Source organism: Lissotriton helveticus, chromosome 4_1, assembly GCF_964261635.1.
Source record: "Lissotriton helveticus chromosome 4_1, aLisHel1.1, whole genome shotgun sequence".
Lineage (NCBI taxonomy): Eukaryota > Metazoa > Chordata > Amphibia > Caudata > Salamandridae > Lissotriton > Lissotriton helveticus.
The window spans coordinates 1,832,393,980-1,832,412,768 of NC_136063.1; the positions used below are offsets into that span (position 1 = coordinate 1,832,393,980).

Genomic DNA, 18,789 nt, shown 5'->3' on the forward strand with positions numbered 1-18,789 from the left:
AAAGTTTTCTTTATAAAAACACACCACCAGTTTACGACAAAGTGCGTATGTTTTATTGAAGAAAATCAAACGTTCGGAATAAATGTACAAAATCTTAAAATACATTAGATACAATTCTATCCTTAAGCTTGGATGGAGTGCACATTGGTCAGAGAGGCGCTGGGTTTCACACCAGGGAGGAGTCCGCCTGGGGAGGTTTTCAGCACTCGCTGCCAACTAGGCGTCCCCAATCAAGGCTCAGGCGGGAGCCTGGGAACCCGCGCGCCGGCTTCTTGCCGCGCGGTGATAATATTCACAGGTCTGCCCTGCTTCCGAGCAGTGAGTAACCCGCATGCCCACACACAGCAATTTTCGAAAGATGACAGTGACACGCCTTTTTTCTGCACAAATTGTACAAACAGCAGCGGGAGCCCTTGGCGGGCCGCCAGCTCTAGAGCTCCTCCTGTCAGCTGCAGTCTGCCCGGGAGAGCTTCTGCAGCTGCCGGGGTCGTACCTGAGCGCGCCGGCCCCCTGCCTGGGCGCGAGACCCGCACCGGCTCCCCGTGCGGGCAGCGCGTGTCTAGCGCCTTACTGCGGAGGGGGCATGCCCAGCCAGGGAGTTTGCATCCTGGGAACCAAGGCCGCGCTGTTGTTGTAACTCTTAGGTAACCGGCGCGACCGGCCCTGCCGGGGCGTGTCTGGAGCCGCCCTCGCTCTTTGCATAGGAGTCCAGCCCAGCCCTGACAGGCGCTCGGCTCGGCTTTCACACCCGCTCCCCCTCGCTCTCGCAAACAGGGAAGCGCAGTTCTGGGACATCGGAGCACCGCTGCGAGGGGCACTGACGGCTCTCCGGGACGAGGGACAGCCTCCGCCGCTCACCTAGGACCCTTCCGGCCACGCCGTCACCGCTGCTCCTCCGTGTCCTCTGCTGCTAGCTGCGGAGTGAGCGGCGCGCGGCCCCGGCTCGGCTCAAGAACAGCTCCCGCCACCTGCTGCAGCGAAGATGTCCACGTCCTCCTCCGGGCACTGGCCGTCGGCGGAGAACGGCACCCCCACCTCCTCCTACGGGGAAAAGGACAACGTCTTCTACGAGAGGGTGATGACTTACCCGGTCGCCAAGATGGTGCAGGTGATGGAGCCCGGGTCCCCCCTGTCTCCGCGGCCGATGTCTCCGTACCAGACCGTGATGTACGCCACGGAGCAGCAGTCCCAGCAGCCTCAGTACATTCAGGTACGGGACGTTCTCCGTGCTTCCCTTTGACGTGTTCTCCGGTCAGTGGCGTAACTCAAAGCGAGGGGGGGCCTGCAGGATGTGCAGAGGGGGCCACGGAGTCTACAATACATCATTGCTCTTCATTTACCTTAGGCCGCTCCTGTCAAACTCCATACCTCGGCTCCTGGTTACTCCTGCGCGCCTTCATCTATCTGGGCCTGCACCTTCTGTGAATCGCCCACGAGAACCAGCGCAGTCTGAACTTACAGACCCCCCTGGCAGTCCGTACGAGTATTCCGTGCATGCCTCTTACCTGTACTAATCATTTGCACTTAGCACGTTTCCTCTACAGGTGCCTCTGTCCGTCCCTGTTCCATACATACTGCACCAAGTGCCTCTGCACAACCTGCGTGTCACTGCGCCCTCGCTCCATGCTCTCCTGTCACTGTGTGCAGCACCTCTCTGGTTACTCTACCTACTTGCCTGCAGTGCCTCCCACTGGTGTATCACCTTGCCTGCACCCTTTCTCCGTGGATTCTTTACCTGTCAACGTTTCCTTACTGGCCGCATAGTGCATGTGCTTGACCCTGCTCAGTGGCAGTTCTGCTGCTGCCTTTTGTATTCTCTCTGCACCTGTTGCACATTGCTTACCCCTCGCTCTTCCGCCAGCACAGGCCCTTCTACATAGGGTAACTCCTACCTGCCTGCCTACACTATCTCCTTGCACGCCCCACTTCCTGCATCTTGTGCCCACCGTGTCCCTGCTCTGTGGCCGAATGAGCGCAAGGTGTTCGATTTACGCCTGCTTCCTTGCAATGCGCTTAATTCGTGCCTGAATATCTCTGCATGTCCCCTCTCATCCATTGGGCCTCCCCAAACTGCGTTCTCCTGACTGTCTACTTAACCTACGTTCGTCCTGGTCCCGTGCCTTCTCCCTACCCTCGGCCGTCCCCCGTACTGTGTTTCTGTTCACTGGAGAACGCTGGTAACTTAAACCACCGGTAAACTCTGGCATAAAGCTGTTTGCATGCATAAACCATAGAATGCCGCACCAGAAGAATAGTGTCACAATTGAGGTGCATCTGCTAGTACTGAAATACCAACGCACTTGAGCGGTTCAGGGAGGGTGGCACGAACTAGTTGTGAAGCAGAATCTAAATTTCAAGTGAATAGCGACCAAATCCACATATTTTGCGGAACGGGTTGACTCAGTTGTGTTCATTTAAACAGTTTATTTTAAACCACAGAACTTGCAACTCAAAAGTTCAATTTTCGAACAAGAGCAGTCCAAGCTAACTAGGAAACAAACTAACATGAACCCTTAGTTAGTGAAAAGCAAACCTCGCGCGTTGGAATATAACTCGTATCTTGCTATAGAGCCCGGGCTGTTAACTCGGCCCCGCCCCTGCCTGCGTCACGATAGAGATTTGAAAATGCGCGTCTGAAAGAGTTTCATTTCAGGGTAGACCCACCTGTTTCATTAGCTAGACTAGGGCTAGTTGACACATGTGTGTGCTTCATTCTGGTTTGTTGGTGTTCCGGAAGACATTTCTGTATGATTAGTATGTTTTAATTCCATTTTATTGCGGGAGCAGGACAGCCAATGCACTTCGCAGCCAGGAGTTGGCCCTGGGGCATTGGTTGTGGACGGTTGATTTGTTTCTCTGGGGCTGGTGAGAGTGCGGGACTGCGCCAGAGGTTCCTGGTAGCAATTAGACATTCTCTCATCTTAGGACCTGGCTTAGAATGGGATGATGACTGAATACCCACTGATTTCTGGAGCCAATGCTAAATATTTAGCACTTTCCCCCCAGATAGAAGTGGATTTTCCTTTGTCACCCAACCCCAAACCAGTCTGTTAGTGGTAGGCATGACATTAATAGGTGTTTTATTTTCAGGCCCCAAGTCCCCATAGGAAGGGGGTGTTCCTTTCACAAAATCAGCTTTCTGATTGTCCCTTTATTTTAGGCTGGTGTCTGACTAGAGCACGTGAGTGAATGGCTGTGAAATCTGTCAGTGTCTGAAGGCTGACTGAGTCTGGAATATCTTCTTGGCAAGAGGGGTGAGGAGCATGCAGTGAGTTAGACTGGTACTGCCTATTGAACTACTGCATTTGGTTTCATGTAGCTGGCAGGCTGTCCTCAGTAGAACACCCATGCACGGTGTCAACTGGACTGATGTTAGTGTTGACACGTGGAAACTGTTGACTAGATCATTCAGTGGCCATCACTCCATCTGAGTGGCATTTAACTTGGGCACCACTCCATGTAAGTGGCACTTAACTTGGCAATCACTCCAAGTAAGTGGCACCTAACTTGGCCATCACTCTATGTGAGCGGCTCTTGCTTCTGGCCATTTCTTGATTGGGAGTTTACAAGTCGCTACTTTGGGTTGTGATTCAAAGATCGTGACTTTGAACTCTCTGGTGCCATCGTCTTCAAGTTAGGTTTTCTGAAGCAGTAATGCCCAACTTCTTCTCTCTCGTAGGAATGAGAGGGAGGTTGCAGTGAAGTACCAGAATATTCATCAGGCACTTTAGTGTAGGATGAAGTAACACACTATCCAATTGGCTTCTGAAAAGCATGTGCATTGTTCAAGGTCTTTGACACTCCCTCTTCACTCCTGGTGAATGCTGGTCTGCTTGGTTGAACTGTTGTCCAGTATTCCTCAGGGCACTCAAGGCCACCAATCTCCAGGCTGTAGTCTTAAGTGGCTGTCAGTCAAAGGATGAGCTGGAAATTGAGACCCACTGGTTTCCCTCTTTAGGAGCGATGGCGCCCATCACCAGTGATCAGGTTGTACCCAAACTTCCTCTTCGGTAATTGAGCACCTTTGGCAGGGCTCTCAGTCCTGGGATCCAGGCAAATGATAGGTCTCGAGGCAGGAGGGCGTAACAGTCTTACATGTCCCTGAAACACCTCACTCTACAAAACAAAAAAAAAGGTTACAGTGGTATGTGGATCGATTGGATGTGGATAGCCAGCCCTTTGAATTGCAGATTTAAAACATCCAAATGGCTTGAAGCAGGCTATCACCCGAAATTACCAGGATGCAATACAAATGGACTTAGCCATTAAGCAACTCTTCGGTTTTGGTCCCCCTTATGCAGTTTTGCAGCACACGCATTTTGTACCCCCTTCCCCATCTTTTCTTATGCGACAATTATTGCTCAGTCGAACGAACCTCTAACCATAACATTGCAAAGTGTTTTAAGGCACTAAATGAAGCGTGCAACCAATTTGTACATCTGTGAGTTTTCTCCTGCAATCTGTATTTTGCCAATGGCAATCTTTTACATGGTACACATTATTACATGTGGTCCTTTATTTTTTGTGTTGCTCATGAATGTGTGTTTTGTTGATTGTATATGAGCACATCTTGCCAGTTTCCGATACTTCAGGGCCCTGAAAGGTTTTGTAGAGGCGAATTCTCGTTGTTAACTGGGCCGTTAATATGTTGTCAGCGAGGTGGAACCTCTTCACTGTGCCTCAGTCAAGAGGTAATATGGATCGTGTACATTTTGGGCACATTCAGTTTCACTTGGGTAGTAGGAGATTATTAGTGTCATGTATAGTCTGCGTATTAATTCGCGTGACAATTTATCTTTTCACCTGCCTCGGTTTCATTTTCTTTGCTTTCCCTTCTTCTCCCTTAGTAAATTGGTAATGGTTCTGTCAGGCGTGAGTATGAACGGCTGAGTCACCTGCACTCTTTCTGTTAGAGCTATTTCACAAAGTATAATTTCAAACATTGACCCGTGCCCTGGTTGTGGGTTTGCAAGTTTTCCTATTGGCGTTCCACAACTTTCTTTCTTTGCTTGTGAAAAGAAAAAGGGTGGGGTGAGTTTTAGCACAATTCTAGAAAGGGGCTTACAAAACAGGGTATTGAAGTATTTTATGAAGCCCTCTTCAAAGAATAGGTGGTGGACAGGAAGCATTCTGCATACCAACATAACCACCTCAGGCGTCAGAAGTAGGTAAATCTTTATTTGGATATAAAATTTCCATAAAAGAGCACATCAACAATACAGATTATTGTAAAAGAAGCAAAACGTAAAAACAGTGAGTAAATAAAAACTTCCAAATTGCATTAGACTACAATAACATACATATGTTAAAAGACATGATGTGCAAAACAACAATGTCAACAATGGCATTTAAGGCATAGAGAGTTTGTGGCCCTGACAAGTAGCAGTTTTATGCTAGTGAATACAGTCAAATGTTCAACAATTAGCAGCCAGCTATGATAAAGTGCAATCAGATGTAAACAGGCGTATTAAACACAAGAAGGAAAACAGTAGTGCACAGGCTTGCTCAGGGTAATGTGTGTAGTTTTATTTATAGATCTACATAATGTAAGTTCCTCGGAGGTTCACTGTTGGTAGTTTTCTGGCTCATGCTGCATAATGTGGGTGCCTCACAGGCACACTCCGGGTAATGTGGGTGCCTCATAGGCTCACTGTGGGCAATCTGGGCACCTCATAGGCTCACTGTGGGTAATGGGTGGTTTTATGGCTCATGCTGCATAATGAGAGTGCCTCGCAGGCTCCCTGTGGGTAATGTGGATACCTCACAGGCTCACTGTGGGTACCTCACAGACTCACAATATGTAACGCGGATTGCTCACAGTGGATAATGTGAGTAATTTTATATCTCCGTCTGCATAATATGTCAATCTCTCGGGCTCTCTGTAGCTAATGTGGGCCGCTTACAGGCTCTCAGAAGTTAGTGAGGGTAGTTTACTGGCTGGCACTAGTTAATACGGATAGTTCGCAGGCTTTCTCTGCATAATGTAGGTGTCACATAGGCCTCCTCTGCATAATGTAGGTGTCCCACAGACTTGCTTTGCATAATATGTGCCTCACAGACTTGCTGTGCTTTATGTGGGCACTCTTGGCATAATTTCGATAGCACTATATTCCTGTGTAATGTGCATAGCTCACTAGTACAGTCTGGGCATTGCGCCTAGCTCACAGGCTGGCTCGCTATGGGTAGTGTGGGTAGCTCTAGCTGGCTTTGTAGATGGTAGGCTGAACACAGGCTCAGCGATGGTAATATCCGCATCCTACAGACGTTAAGGAAGCCCCTTGATATCTGAGTTGTGTAACAACCCCCCGAGTGGAGTTGTTTGTATAAATAGAAAAAGTTGTTATGAGTTCATTTCGGACGGGAGATGCAGTAATCCTCAGTCGAATCTTTTCTAACACTGCTGCTTAATTCACGGCTCTGGTAGGCTGCCTGCCAGCCTGGGGCCTCGCGTTGGACGAGAGCTCAGCATGTGCCGGCCTGTACTTGTTGACATTCGGCAGTGAATGTGACACTCATCTGTTCTTTGTAAATAAGCACTAGAAAGACGTCACAAATCTCTCGCTAGGTATTCCAAACTGCTTTGTGTCCCGTTATGAGGGTGTCTCTTGATTTTACAGAAACCCATTACACAATCCAAAGCAAACACATTGTTTGACTATATAGACCTTGCATATTTCTCGACGTGTATATTTTACATGGAATTTTGAAATTTCCATGATGTCTGGTCTATAATTCCACAGTCGTACGTACAGTCTTGGTTTCAGTGCTATTTTTTTCTTACTGTGATCTATTTGCGCCACTGTATTTATGTCTCACAATAAAAAAACAAAGGAGGCAATATCCAAAACTACTTAGGAAAATAAAGTCATACCATCAACATCTTCAGAAAACATGAACGTTTAAGGCCATTTTGCTGGAGTATTGAGTGCGAGGCTGACCCACCCGGAGACAGGAAATGCCTAAAAATGTAGTGCGGGCCATTATTGATATGTTTTGCATTCCGATGGCTGTTCCCCATCCGAATTCGGCTCGGAGCCTGTGCAGACCTCTCCCACATATGAACTCTCCCAAGTTAGCACACCTGTTGGCAAACGACTCATTTATTTTGGCCTTTAAAACTTCTTTCAACAACTGATGTTTCGGATGCACTTGAATATTGATTGTACGAGATTGTTTTGTCTGGTTCATGCCTTTGCTTACAAAGACTTTGCTGTAGCTGGAAAAAAGAATAATGTTCTCTTTGAGCAGGAATAAAAAACAATTGTTATTATGTAGCAAGAGGTAAACAGGATACTTATTTTTTGTACAAATATTTTCATTATAGGGTTGCCAAAATTGACTAAGTTGTACGACAAAAATCAAGAAAACACAGTTTAGTTCACTTTGGCCCTTATATTTCAACACATTATCCCATAGAAACAAAAGTATAAAATGAGTAAAACTCTTCAATTCCTCAGGCCATTTGGTATTACTTTATGCCTGATAGTTGGTATTCTGACTAATGGGCAATTCCTCTGGAAGTATTTCTCTGCTAAGGGTGACCACATCTAAAGTATTTCTTTAGATCACCTCTTTTTAGGTAACCCAAGGTTGCAGTAGGTGTGCTTTGTTACAAGCCCTCTTATCTTTCCATACTCTAGTCACTTTGCTATTACTACCGCATATAGACTTTTACTATGGACCTGATTACGAGTGGGTGAGTTGTTTCCTAACCCCTTTATAAACCCCTCTTTGCGCAGTGGTCAGAATTACGAGTTTGGTTGTATTTAACAAATCCGATAATTACCGAATGTGTTAAACACCTCAACGGTTGCTAAATTTCAGCAGGTCAAACCTGCCAAGATTGAACAGAGGAAAAATATACAGTATTTACAGTAGCATGCAGATTTTGGTTAATTAACCCCTTCGCTGCGGCGGCTATTCCGCCGCAGCGCTAAGGGGGCGGAACGGCGGTCCAGTGCTCGTGACGGAACCGCTCCGTCACGGCACGCGGGTGAGCTGTGCTTGTGACGGAACGGTTCCGTCACGGCCCCGCCTGTTCAATAGAACGTGCCGCGCAGACGCGAAATCAGCGCGGCGGCGGCGGGGCCGTGACGGAACCGTTCCGTCACGAGCACAGCCCACCCAAGGCTCGTGACGGAACGGTTCCGTCACGAGCATGGGTGGGGTTAAATACTACAATTCTCATGTTATTCCCCAGAAACTTGTAATGGTGTTATTTATCGTGCCTAATAAATAACCTACCCTTGTTGACATTATTTATCAGGTGCGATAAATAACACCTGTACTCCTAATCAGGGTCTATGTTGCTTGCTACCACAAACGTTTAATGGGTCTGTTTTAGTAAAACAGTTCTATGGTATTTTCAGTGTATCCTCTTCAAAGCTTGTGTGGCCTTTCTTTGACATACAGAAAAGTGCCTTTGTAACCCTGATAATTTGGGTTCGTAGCTCAGGAGGATTTTTATTGAACATAAGTAGCTCTCAGTGTACAAAGGCTGAAGAGCCCTGGTTTAGAGGAAGCCCTTATTTTACCTACTTACAGGCAAAGAAGTGTAACTATGAAAATTCCCCATCTCTCATTTGGAGTACTTCCAGAATTCTTAAATATTCCTTAAATTGGAAATCCGCACCAAACTCCGACATAACCCTACTGGAGTATATTTTGGAAGTGTTGCACTCCCCAGCCATTTCATTCAAATATTGGTGTTGCTCAGAAAAGGTTTATAGTCTCACACTTGTGCTCAATTTCTGTATACAGTCCTATAACAGCGTTCTGATTGCTTGTGGGGGTGACATTGAAGACCCCTAACAATGTTATATATATATGTATTGCTGATTCTTTTAGATGTTTTTCATTACTGTAAACAGTTGGTTGTTGTTTCTTCATACTGGCATGCCCTGCGCATTATAACTAAAAGAACAGGCAATATTTTTCAAGCATATTTTCTACGGCATTGTTTAAAAAAGGCCAGGGTCGACGTTTGAAAAAACTTTTATGAAGCCAGAGCTGGGTATGGGCTGGTTTGTGGGGGTTCCAGTGCATAGAAAACGCAAGTTTTTTTTAGGAGGTTAGTAAACCGTTGTGGCTTTGAGGACTGATATTTGATACAATTGTGTTGAGAAGCAGCTTGTGAACTGAAAGACCATCGGTTTGCATTTATGTATAAAGCGAGCACAAAGACAGTCACAGCGGTGAAAGCGATTCACAATTGAAAGCTCACAATAAAAGGATAAACTCTGATCTTTCAATTTTGATGTCACCTTGCGGAGGCCGTTTTTATCTGACACCTCTAAATACACGTACCCTGTCGTCCTCCAGGAAAACTTGTATTGTTCAAAAAGCCTACTATTCTGTATGCGTGCTTCTGAAATGTGGATCAAAAAAATATTATTTGCCAACAAATTATTCATGTAGTCTGTTGTCTCTCTGCTATGACTCGTGTTTGTGTCACAGGCACCTGCATCAAGGTAGGACTTGGGCGTGCTAATTTATCATCTCTGCGAGATGGTACAGACCTGGGGTAGAATTTTGGGTTGTAATGTTTTCTATTTACAAATATGAACAACACCTGCTTTTTATAACACTGCAGGGCTGTACAATTACAACAAACTCGCCAAACCCGTTTCTAGCTATACTTCTGTTCGTGATAAAAGCAGATAGCACCTACTACTTAAGGCATGGGAAATACCAACTTAGAACGTCATATTTTGGGTGTATTTAGTTGAAATTTATAATTGTCTTCTATTTGTGGTTGTGTTACGCGTTTGTTTGTTTTTTCATCTTTTAATTTGGACGTTTTAGTCAGAGTAACCTGCAAATGCTGCAATATTTCAACTTGATTTTATTGATATATGCTTTCCAATTTTGTTTTATTGTAGCTTTTGATACATTTCCTAGTAGTGTACTGCATAGAGTGAATTGGGCTGTATTTAGAATTTCTTTGCTCTCTATTTTCGCTACATGCAGTTTCTTTGACTTTGTTACTGCAGACATTCCATCTAGTTTGGTTTGGATGCTGGGGAGCAACTTGTGGGCTGTTGCCCTTCTCTCCTTTTCTCACGTAAAACTGCCTGGTGCAAATGGATACCCAGCAGGTCTAACAAATGTGCATCTAAGGCATGCCTATTTCTTGTCACCCGCACACTGAGCACAGGGTTAGCCTCATTATCTTGTTGTTATGCAGATTTGTAGAGTGCACTATCGCACAAGAGGGTATCCTGGCACTGAGCAAGTGTTTGTGTAGCTAAACCTAGAACCTGCTCGAAACTATTCGAAAAGCCAGGCCTTCAGCTTCTTGTGGAATTCAAGAAGTGAGAAGGATGCTCTTAAATGTAGTGGCAGGCCTTTACAGGCTTTAAGAGCAGTGTAGGAGAAGGGTGGACCACTGGATCTGTTTTTCCCTATGAGTGGAATGTGTGCAAGTAAGAGTCCTGATGAGGGAAAGTGTCTGCAAGATTTGTGAAAGCAGATGCAATGGATGAGGTATGTTGGGCCAGGTTTTTTTTGTGTAGATTTTGTAAATATGTTTATTGAATTTTTGCACATACAAAATTCACATGTCTCTCACAAGTCCACCAACCTTAGTGAGAGAGGATAAGTCGACCATGCGCTCCTCATCCGCTGCCATTAAGATACACAGCAGAATATGCTCAGGCCCTGCGACCAGTACTCACATACTGTCCATAGGGGGGAAAACATGAAGCTGATCGACAAAGCACTAAGCATAGTTGGTAAGCATAAAAGAGAAATAAGAAGGAAAAACAACAATAACCATATTCTTGTTTAAGCATAAACAATGTAAAAGAATATACCATGTGCAAGTGTGTCTAGTTCCCAACCCTCCTTGTCCACCACAGAGCCCAGCATGATTCCTGGTTTCTCACCAGGACCACCTCCAATAGAATGTGCTCTATAATAGGTTGTGGGCGTATGCTCTGCTGCTGTGACTCCCAGCCGCCGTGCCACGTGTGTGAATCCAATGGTCGGATGTTCTAAGTGCCCACCTATCCTCTCGAAGGACAACAAGCAATTTCATGGGGGCCTTTATCATAACCCACTTCTAACTTCTCAAAGTATGCACCCTAATGGGTCCTACCCTCCCCCCCTGTGTGTGGCGCCCTGTGCACAGCTAACTGTATGAGATCATGTGCGTAACTGTTGGGAGTTTGTGCAGAACAATGCCCTCGGTAACGAGGGTGGGGGGTGATTTGTCTTTTGTGCGATCCAGGACTCCATTAAAGTCTCCACACCAGAGCATGGAGGCTGGAGGGTCAGTTAAAAGGGCGCACGTCAGGGGTGTGAAGAAGGTTGCCATTCCTACGATAGTCGCATATACAGCAGGAGTGTAACAATAGCTCTTATGGTGCTGGGGCGCCCGAGCTCCAGCCAGGGGCCCCCACTGGAACTGTGCACGGGGTCCGGAGCGTGAGAGGATTTCTCTATGTACTTTGCAGGGGTGCCCACTTAAGTTACATAACGCCACTGTAAATATTTTTTGTCTGTCTTGACACACTTAAGTCACTTACATTTAGGTCCCAGCATCAGACTAGCCAGAATATATTTAAAAGACCTTTTGCTTCCCTGAAGAGTTCTTCTCCTTTCATGACTTGATTGCTGAGTTTGCATTCCTTGTTATATCATCTTGCTTGCCACAATCCATTGAAGGAGATGTTCTTCTTAAATCAACATCCAGAAAGTTAGAGTGTTTGTTTAGCTTTTACTTTCAACCATTTAAAGTCTATTTAAGACTGCAGAGCTCATGTGTAACTTTCTTTGGTACAATGTTGGTTTTCAACCTCAACAATTGGAAATCTTTTATTTAAGTTGTCACTGCATGAACAAGCCTGTGCCACTTTCCTTATGGTTTTTGTTCTTACTGTTAGTTTTATGAAGGAAAGGTAACTGCTATGCGGGAACAGCTTTCCCAATGAGTTATTTCAATGTGGACCCACTGTTTGGAAGACTGGGTTGTCTTTAGTTTTTTAAATTCCTCTGACAAGTTTGCTGGGCTTATTACTGGGTGTAAATCAGACTTGCCACTGAATACATGATCTGGGGAGACACTGAACTCTTTATCATCTGTGGTCTCCCCAGTACTGTAACAGTGTATCAATTTTTCTATTATTGGGGTCCTTTTGCCACGTTCTAATTTCTTGTTTGCTAGGAAAATACTCATTAGACCCTTAGAAACTTGGCCCCTTATTTCTTTGTCACCCCTAGAGCATATTGTTCCTTTGTAATCAAGGGATTATATTGAAGACATGGATTGCCTGGATAGGATAGGATAGGTTAGGTTTCAGCCTGGCTTCCTTCTCTCTCAGGAGAAGTAGCACACACTGGTGACACTGCCTTACTGCTTTGATTGGTGGTGTTCATTACTGCCTCCTTTCACTTTGCCTTCAAGTCAGCCCACTATTATATTCCTCTATGTTACACCTCATTGTTAACTCTTTATATTGTTTGCAGAACTTAGTTTATCTCATTTGGTCTCTTGGTCTTCACTTTTGCATAAAGTGCCGTGATGCCCAGATCCAATTCAAGCTTCAAGGGAACATGATGTCAACTACAAATAGCTGTGGCAGTGTATAGTAGAGGTTATGAACTACCTCTGCATATTAAACCTAGAGAATTCTGATATCGGTGTTGTGAGAGTAAGGTATCAACATCCGGGACCCCAGCTGTTATCCTTGGGTCATGTGAGCTTTCCGTTTGCCTGCAAATGTGTCTCAATTTTGGTTTTCAAGTATGCTTTTACTCTTTCCTTGAGCTCCCAGGTCACTGCCTTGTTCACAAACACTTTGGTTTATGGGATTCACACCTCAGTGGTCACAACCTTCATAGATCATATCTGAGGTATGGAATCTCGGTCTGTTTGAGATTTCCAGACTATCTTCTTTGTAAACTGGAGGTGCTCCAATAAATTACAGCGCACCTCTTTTTTGATGTAGTTCCAAGGTTTTACTTTTTAATCCTGGCGCCACTGTCTGGAATGCTCTTCCCTTTCTCTGCACCAGACGGCTAATCATCTGCGCTTGCCCAGGGAGTCAAAGGCCTGTTTATGATGATTTCTGTATTTTTAGTTCTGCTTGGTTTGAGGCTATTCCTCCTAGGTGCTAATACTCCTTTGAACATGTACGTGTTGTAGGTCAAATTGTGATTCTCTGCTTTGACAAGTTGTCTTTTCAGTAGCCTTTGTTTTAATCATTATGCTCTAAGCATGTGCTACATGTATAGATAAACAGAGTTTTACATCACGGCAACTTACTTGCATGTCCCAAGGTCGGAACAGAACTCATTAGCTTGAAATCGGATGCATTGTATCTTTACTTAGGAGAGTCTCTTCAGTAGGATTCCATCCAATCAGGATAAACAAGTGGGGTATGGACTGCTTCCCCCGGACAAGTCATCTTGGTGGACGGAACTCATACACTGGTGAGAGTACATGCTTCCGTCGGGTGCCCCATCTCTGTTATCTAGCAGGACTCTTATGCCGCGTCTCATCACTATCGCTGAGCAGGCGGAGATTCATCAGACAATTTGGTCATCCTTTCCCAATGGGAGGTAAAGTTGTGGGGACACCCTTACTTGAGTTGGCCTAAGACCTTTACAGATGGGGCATTACTGATACTTGTGTGTGTATATATATATATATATATATATATATATATATATATATCAATCAACCCCTGTCAACAAACTCCAATAGCCCACTTGGGTCAAGGAAGTAAACAGGTACGGACCACAGCAGCTTTGAAAAATAAGGTGCGTTTATTTCCAGATTAACCACCACAGCATGACGCGTTTCGACCGGGTCACCCCAGTCTTGATCACATGACATGCTAAAAACAGGCGTGTCAATAAATAGTGATTTACAAAGTGCCACTCCTACCAATTAAGTAAACATAGACAACATACTAACAGCATGAGCCCAGTACAGAAAAAAAGGGGGGTAATACTCAGCGTGTTTAAACATTAAACTTAAAACATCACCCAATACAGCTAGTCATATGAAATATGACGTTACAGTGTGGCCAAGTGGCCAAATAATGAGGTTAAATGTTGAAAGCTGTATATGTAAATGCCCCTGTACCCAAATGATGGGATCCTTTTGTAGTCAATGTACTCGATGGGACTCGAAGTTTCAAACAATTTGAAATGACGATTAATGGCGACCTACATGGGTTATAAATGTTTGAAACTTCGAGTCTCATTATGCAATGCGAAGCTCACCTGAGCATTATATTTAAAGGAGAAGCTACTCGAGATGCTGTTTTTCATCATTTGTGGCAGTTGGCTGTGGAAGAAGGGCGCGCAGCCCGAAACGTGTTGGCCCACCTCGGACTGCAGAGCGAGGATAGGGCTGTTGCCAGGAGCAGCTCGTCAGTGCACGAGGAGCCGGGAATCATTGTATCCCGACTCGCAGCCCGCACGGTTCCTGCAGGAGGGGCTGGAACGTCAGTGGGGGCCTGAGGAAATCAGAGGACACCATTTCTAAACGGGGCCAGCCATCATAACAGCACTCATCATTTCTCCCCATGGACATTGACAACTATTTTGTTTCCCCCGTGCTTTGCCTTTCCCAAACTGGTGAACTCTGGGTACTGTAGTGAAGACCTAAAGACTACAGAAGGTGTGCAAGCCAACAACTGTGGGCGGAGCTCTCCGACCAATGAGAGCGCGGTAGGAGATTAGAAGGCGGAGATGGAATAGTGCTTCGTTTTTGGAGGCATCTGACGAGGCGAAGGGTCGAAATGCATAATGCCCAGTGTCCAATAAAAGGCTTCCAACAGGATTCCCCCGTGTGGCCTCTTGCTTCTCGGCATCGGAAGGGTGTTTTGGAGATCTATTATATATATATATATATATATATATATATATATATATATATATATATATATATATATATATATATTATATTATGTGCCTAACTGCTTGCCCCGATGGACCTTGACCCATTGTGGTGGTATTTGTGTACATTTTCTGATTGGGAACTATACTAACTTTGCAAGTTTCAGTGGTACCCATTTGGGCTTGGAAGGAACTACAGTCCGGTACTATTTTAATGGACTACTACATCCATCATGCCTCAGTGGTTGACGCCCATAAGGGCGGGACTGTTTATGAATAAAACTGAAATGTTTCACCTGAAATCCGCTAATTCTTGCTCTTCTGTTGCCAGTGATCAAGAGCATACCAGCGCTTGAAATGCGTATGGCCAAAACAGACGCGGCATGAGGGCAAACAGGTGACGGCGGCTGCCGGTGGTGCGTGTGCAGTAACCTCCTTGTGTGTGACAACTCCGTGAGGGCAACCTTGGTTTTTTGTGAGATATATATATATATATATTTCAATTTCTACTGTTCTATAGAATCCGAGATAACCACATTGACGGCTCTGTGGTGACCTATGGGGCCCATATAGGTCTTTCATCGACCTCGCAGGTCCCTTATTGAGATGTGCTGTCGGAATACTTATTGGTGATAAAGTTCCTCATTTTACTGAATACAGCCACTGACTGATGCATGTTTTCACATTGTTACTCATCCTGGAGGAATTCCTCATAACTAGCATCTTAATTGTGCATCCAAGATGCAGGAGGTTACCAGGGTCCTTTCTATTAATGTCTGTTTGACTCCAGATGAGTTGTGATCAAAGTAAGATGCTTCAGATAATGTAAACATACTGTATATCCATGCATGCGATCTAATACAACATTGTATTCTATTGCACAGGCTGCACTAGATTTTAGTTCTGATGAAGATCTGCATTGATGTTTTTATTAAACACGACAAATAAGATCGAAACGTCGATAATTTATATATCCTGCCCATATTAGATTTTAAGTTTTTCAGTAAGTGGAGAAGACAAACCTGCACAGTCGGTACTTCAAAGATTTTCTGTGAAAGACAGGCTTTGTGTCGATGAAATTGATTCTGTCATAACAAATCTTGAGAAACCATTCTGTTTTTATAATTATTCGTTTAGTCAGTTGACTTCACCAATTGCACTGCAAAAGCACTTTTTTCACGTCACATTAGAAGCAGCACTTTTTTGTTTGTTTCATATAATTTTGATATACAAATATGGAATACACACAAACGTGAAACCAGACTCTTGTGTTTTTAGTAGTCATTTATCTGTGTATAGGAATACAGAGAGAGCGATTTCCTAAAGTGTGAATGGGAAAAAAAATTAACACATAATTTGTTTTTTCTCCTCAACAGAACCTATTGTTATTATTTACTGTTACATACCCAGATTCTGAAGGACACAGGGCTACCCCATTCTTATTTAATGATTTTGTTTTACTCTGGGCGTGAACTTTTGTGCAAGTGTCTGTTAAGTGTTTGCTCAGTATTGAGTTGTCGGGCTGGTTATTTTAGTCTTTTGTTGCTTATGAAACTTTTTCGTATATTGCATGTCTTGCATTTTCGAGTGACAACGAATTTACCATGTTACCACACCCAGGTGTGGTGCGCCGACAAGGTTTCAGGTTGCATTTCCTGAGCTATTTCGGGAGGTTTGTATTTTATTGCAAGTAGTGCTATATAGTTGATAGTATTGATTCTTTTTTACAATTTTTTTAATTTTTACATATTTTTTAACATCTTACCATAGGCAGTGATGGAGGGTATTGCCTACGTAATCTCATAATACACAGATATTGTGCAGGTGAGGGGTTTGGCAGTGGCGTAGCTAGGGGGGGGGGGCGGTGGGGGCAGACTGCCCCAGGCGGCACTATTTAGGGGGCCGCACGGTACTGATGGCCCGTTGTAATACCCTTTATAATTTATTTGGGGACACTCACTAAGTCATTGTCCCCCAATAAATTATAAAGGCCGCCGCAACGGGCTACTAGTGCGGTACGCGCGCTGCCCCAGTTTTTGAAGTGCAAGAAGAGCACGGTTGGAACTGCTGCGGACGTCACATCCTGCTGCTGGAGCGGCTGGGAGTTTTGAGGAATGTGCGTGCCTCTGTGCTGGCCGTTCTGCTGGTGGTGCAGTAAATTAAATGATGGTGCTGGCATTCACAACGCTGCTGCAGGCATCACTGGATTCTATAGAGGCCTTCAAAAAGGCAAGTCATTAATCCACATTTAGTAACATGTTTTGAATTCTATGCTGGGTATGCCATATTTTGCACATCTTTCACTCCACATTGGACATCGTCATAGCAGCGTCTTCCTTATATACAGTACAAAGGAATCCTTTTTTCACCATATTATTTCATGTGCCAAAAAGCAAGACCCAAACCCAGGTATTTGTTTTAGCTCTTGCGTAGTGACACATGGGTCCCAGGACTGAATCGTATTGTTTGTTTTGTGCAGTCCGGAGATGTTGAACGCTGTCATGTATCGTCTGGTCTTATGCTGCCTGGGCACGTGTCACAGGTGTCACATGTGTATGTTGTTGTTCTATGAAAATAGGGGCATTTTAGAAGTATGCTCCCTTTGCTAGCTGAACAGTCAGCACACGCATTACCTATTGTAAAGGGGCCTGTTTTCTTGTGTGCCCCGATGTTTACCATGTTTTCTTGTATAAGCAAACAAGTTAAGGCATCACTTTTCTGCCATACATCTGACAATTCCACAGTCTGTTTGAAAACAAAGTCAGAAGCAACAATGACATCAATCATAGCGCACACTGGTAATGCTGGGCTTCATGTTCTAGAGGTAGTAGCATTGCTACCACTTCTGCAAGTTGCCCTGACCCGTTACCAGTTTGTCTCTGCATTGTGTGTGCAGTCCAATTTGGTGCACTAGGATATTGAACATATACTCCAGCACCTCCTTAACAATATGAACTTTATCTTGACTGAGGTTTCTAAACACTGGGTATAGGTTCTCCTTTTGCTTCAATGACGCACTCGTGTCTGGCCCACAATGGGTATTCTTGCCATTTGGGGTCACTAGGTAGAACCTGTTCTGTATGTATGGAGTTATTGCTAAGGCCTGCTATCCATTTGGCTGTGCTCACCATTAAGCAACACCTTCAGCAGTGAGTGTACGGTGTGTTTTGTTGATGTCTGATTGTGTAATCATGCACTGGAATGTCTAGATCGCCCAGTACATATGCAACACTGTTTTTTCACAAAGAGTATTTCACTTCAACCATTTTCATCAACCGAGAGGCAAAAGCTACAGTGATGTGTTTGTTTCAATACATCCGGACAGAATGCATGCAATTGAATTGTCTAAAACCATCGGCCAAATATAGAATGGCAATGTGATGTCTAAGCTTTCCTATGAAGGGGCTTCAACAAGTGCTTCCGGCAATGTTTTAACCGTCCAGTTCCAGTCTCTGTATCTTAGCAAATCGTGCAATTGGGCTGCAATCTCAGCCAAAATTGAGGTGAAGGATCTCGAGAATCCCATAACTCCTAAACGGCTCTGTAATGAGTGCATGTTATGTGGAAGGGGCTTAGGTTGTATCGTCCCTAGTCTGCTTTGACCTATGTGCTTTCACTCAGAGGATATTTCTAACCCTAAGAATGTTACCAGTGTCTGCACAATCTGTGCATTTTTGGGGTTCACCTTCAAACATCCCTTCTGAATATCCTGCAGAACTTGGTGCAGACGTTCTGCATGTGACTGCATATTTTCACTAGAAAGGAGAATGTCATCTATATATTGTATGATCTGCTTTTGGGACACCAGGTGGGGAGCGTCCAGGTGGCGCCCCTACAGCCCAAAAGTGATACCATTCTGGCTTGGGAACCCCCCCAAGACCCAGACAGAGGTGAGAGCCTTTTTAGGAGTCACAGGGTATTACAGGACGTTTGTCAAGG

At 44.7% G+C, this 18,789-nt stretch overlaps 1 protein-coding gene across 4 annotated transcripts in view; it reads left to right on the forward strand.

Moving 5' to 3' along the window:
• Nucleotides 1-425: 425 nt before the first annotated feature.
• POF1B (POF1B actin binding protein) overlaps nucleotides 426-18,789 on the forward strand; it is a 234,852-nt gene continuing 216,488 nt past the window's right edge. For 3 of the 4 annotated variants that reach the window (XM_078688470.1, XM_078688472.1, XM_078688471.1), the window contains exon 1: nucleotides 434-1,210. In XM_078688470.1, the coding sequence (XP_078544596.1) occupies nucleotides 983-1,210 (228 nt within the window). In that variant the 5' untranslated portion in view covers nucleotides 434-982. Of the gene's footprint in view, nucleotides 1,211-18,789 lie in introns of all 4 variants that reach the window. The other variant, XM_078688473.1, reaches the window with a different exon arrangement.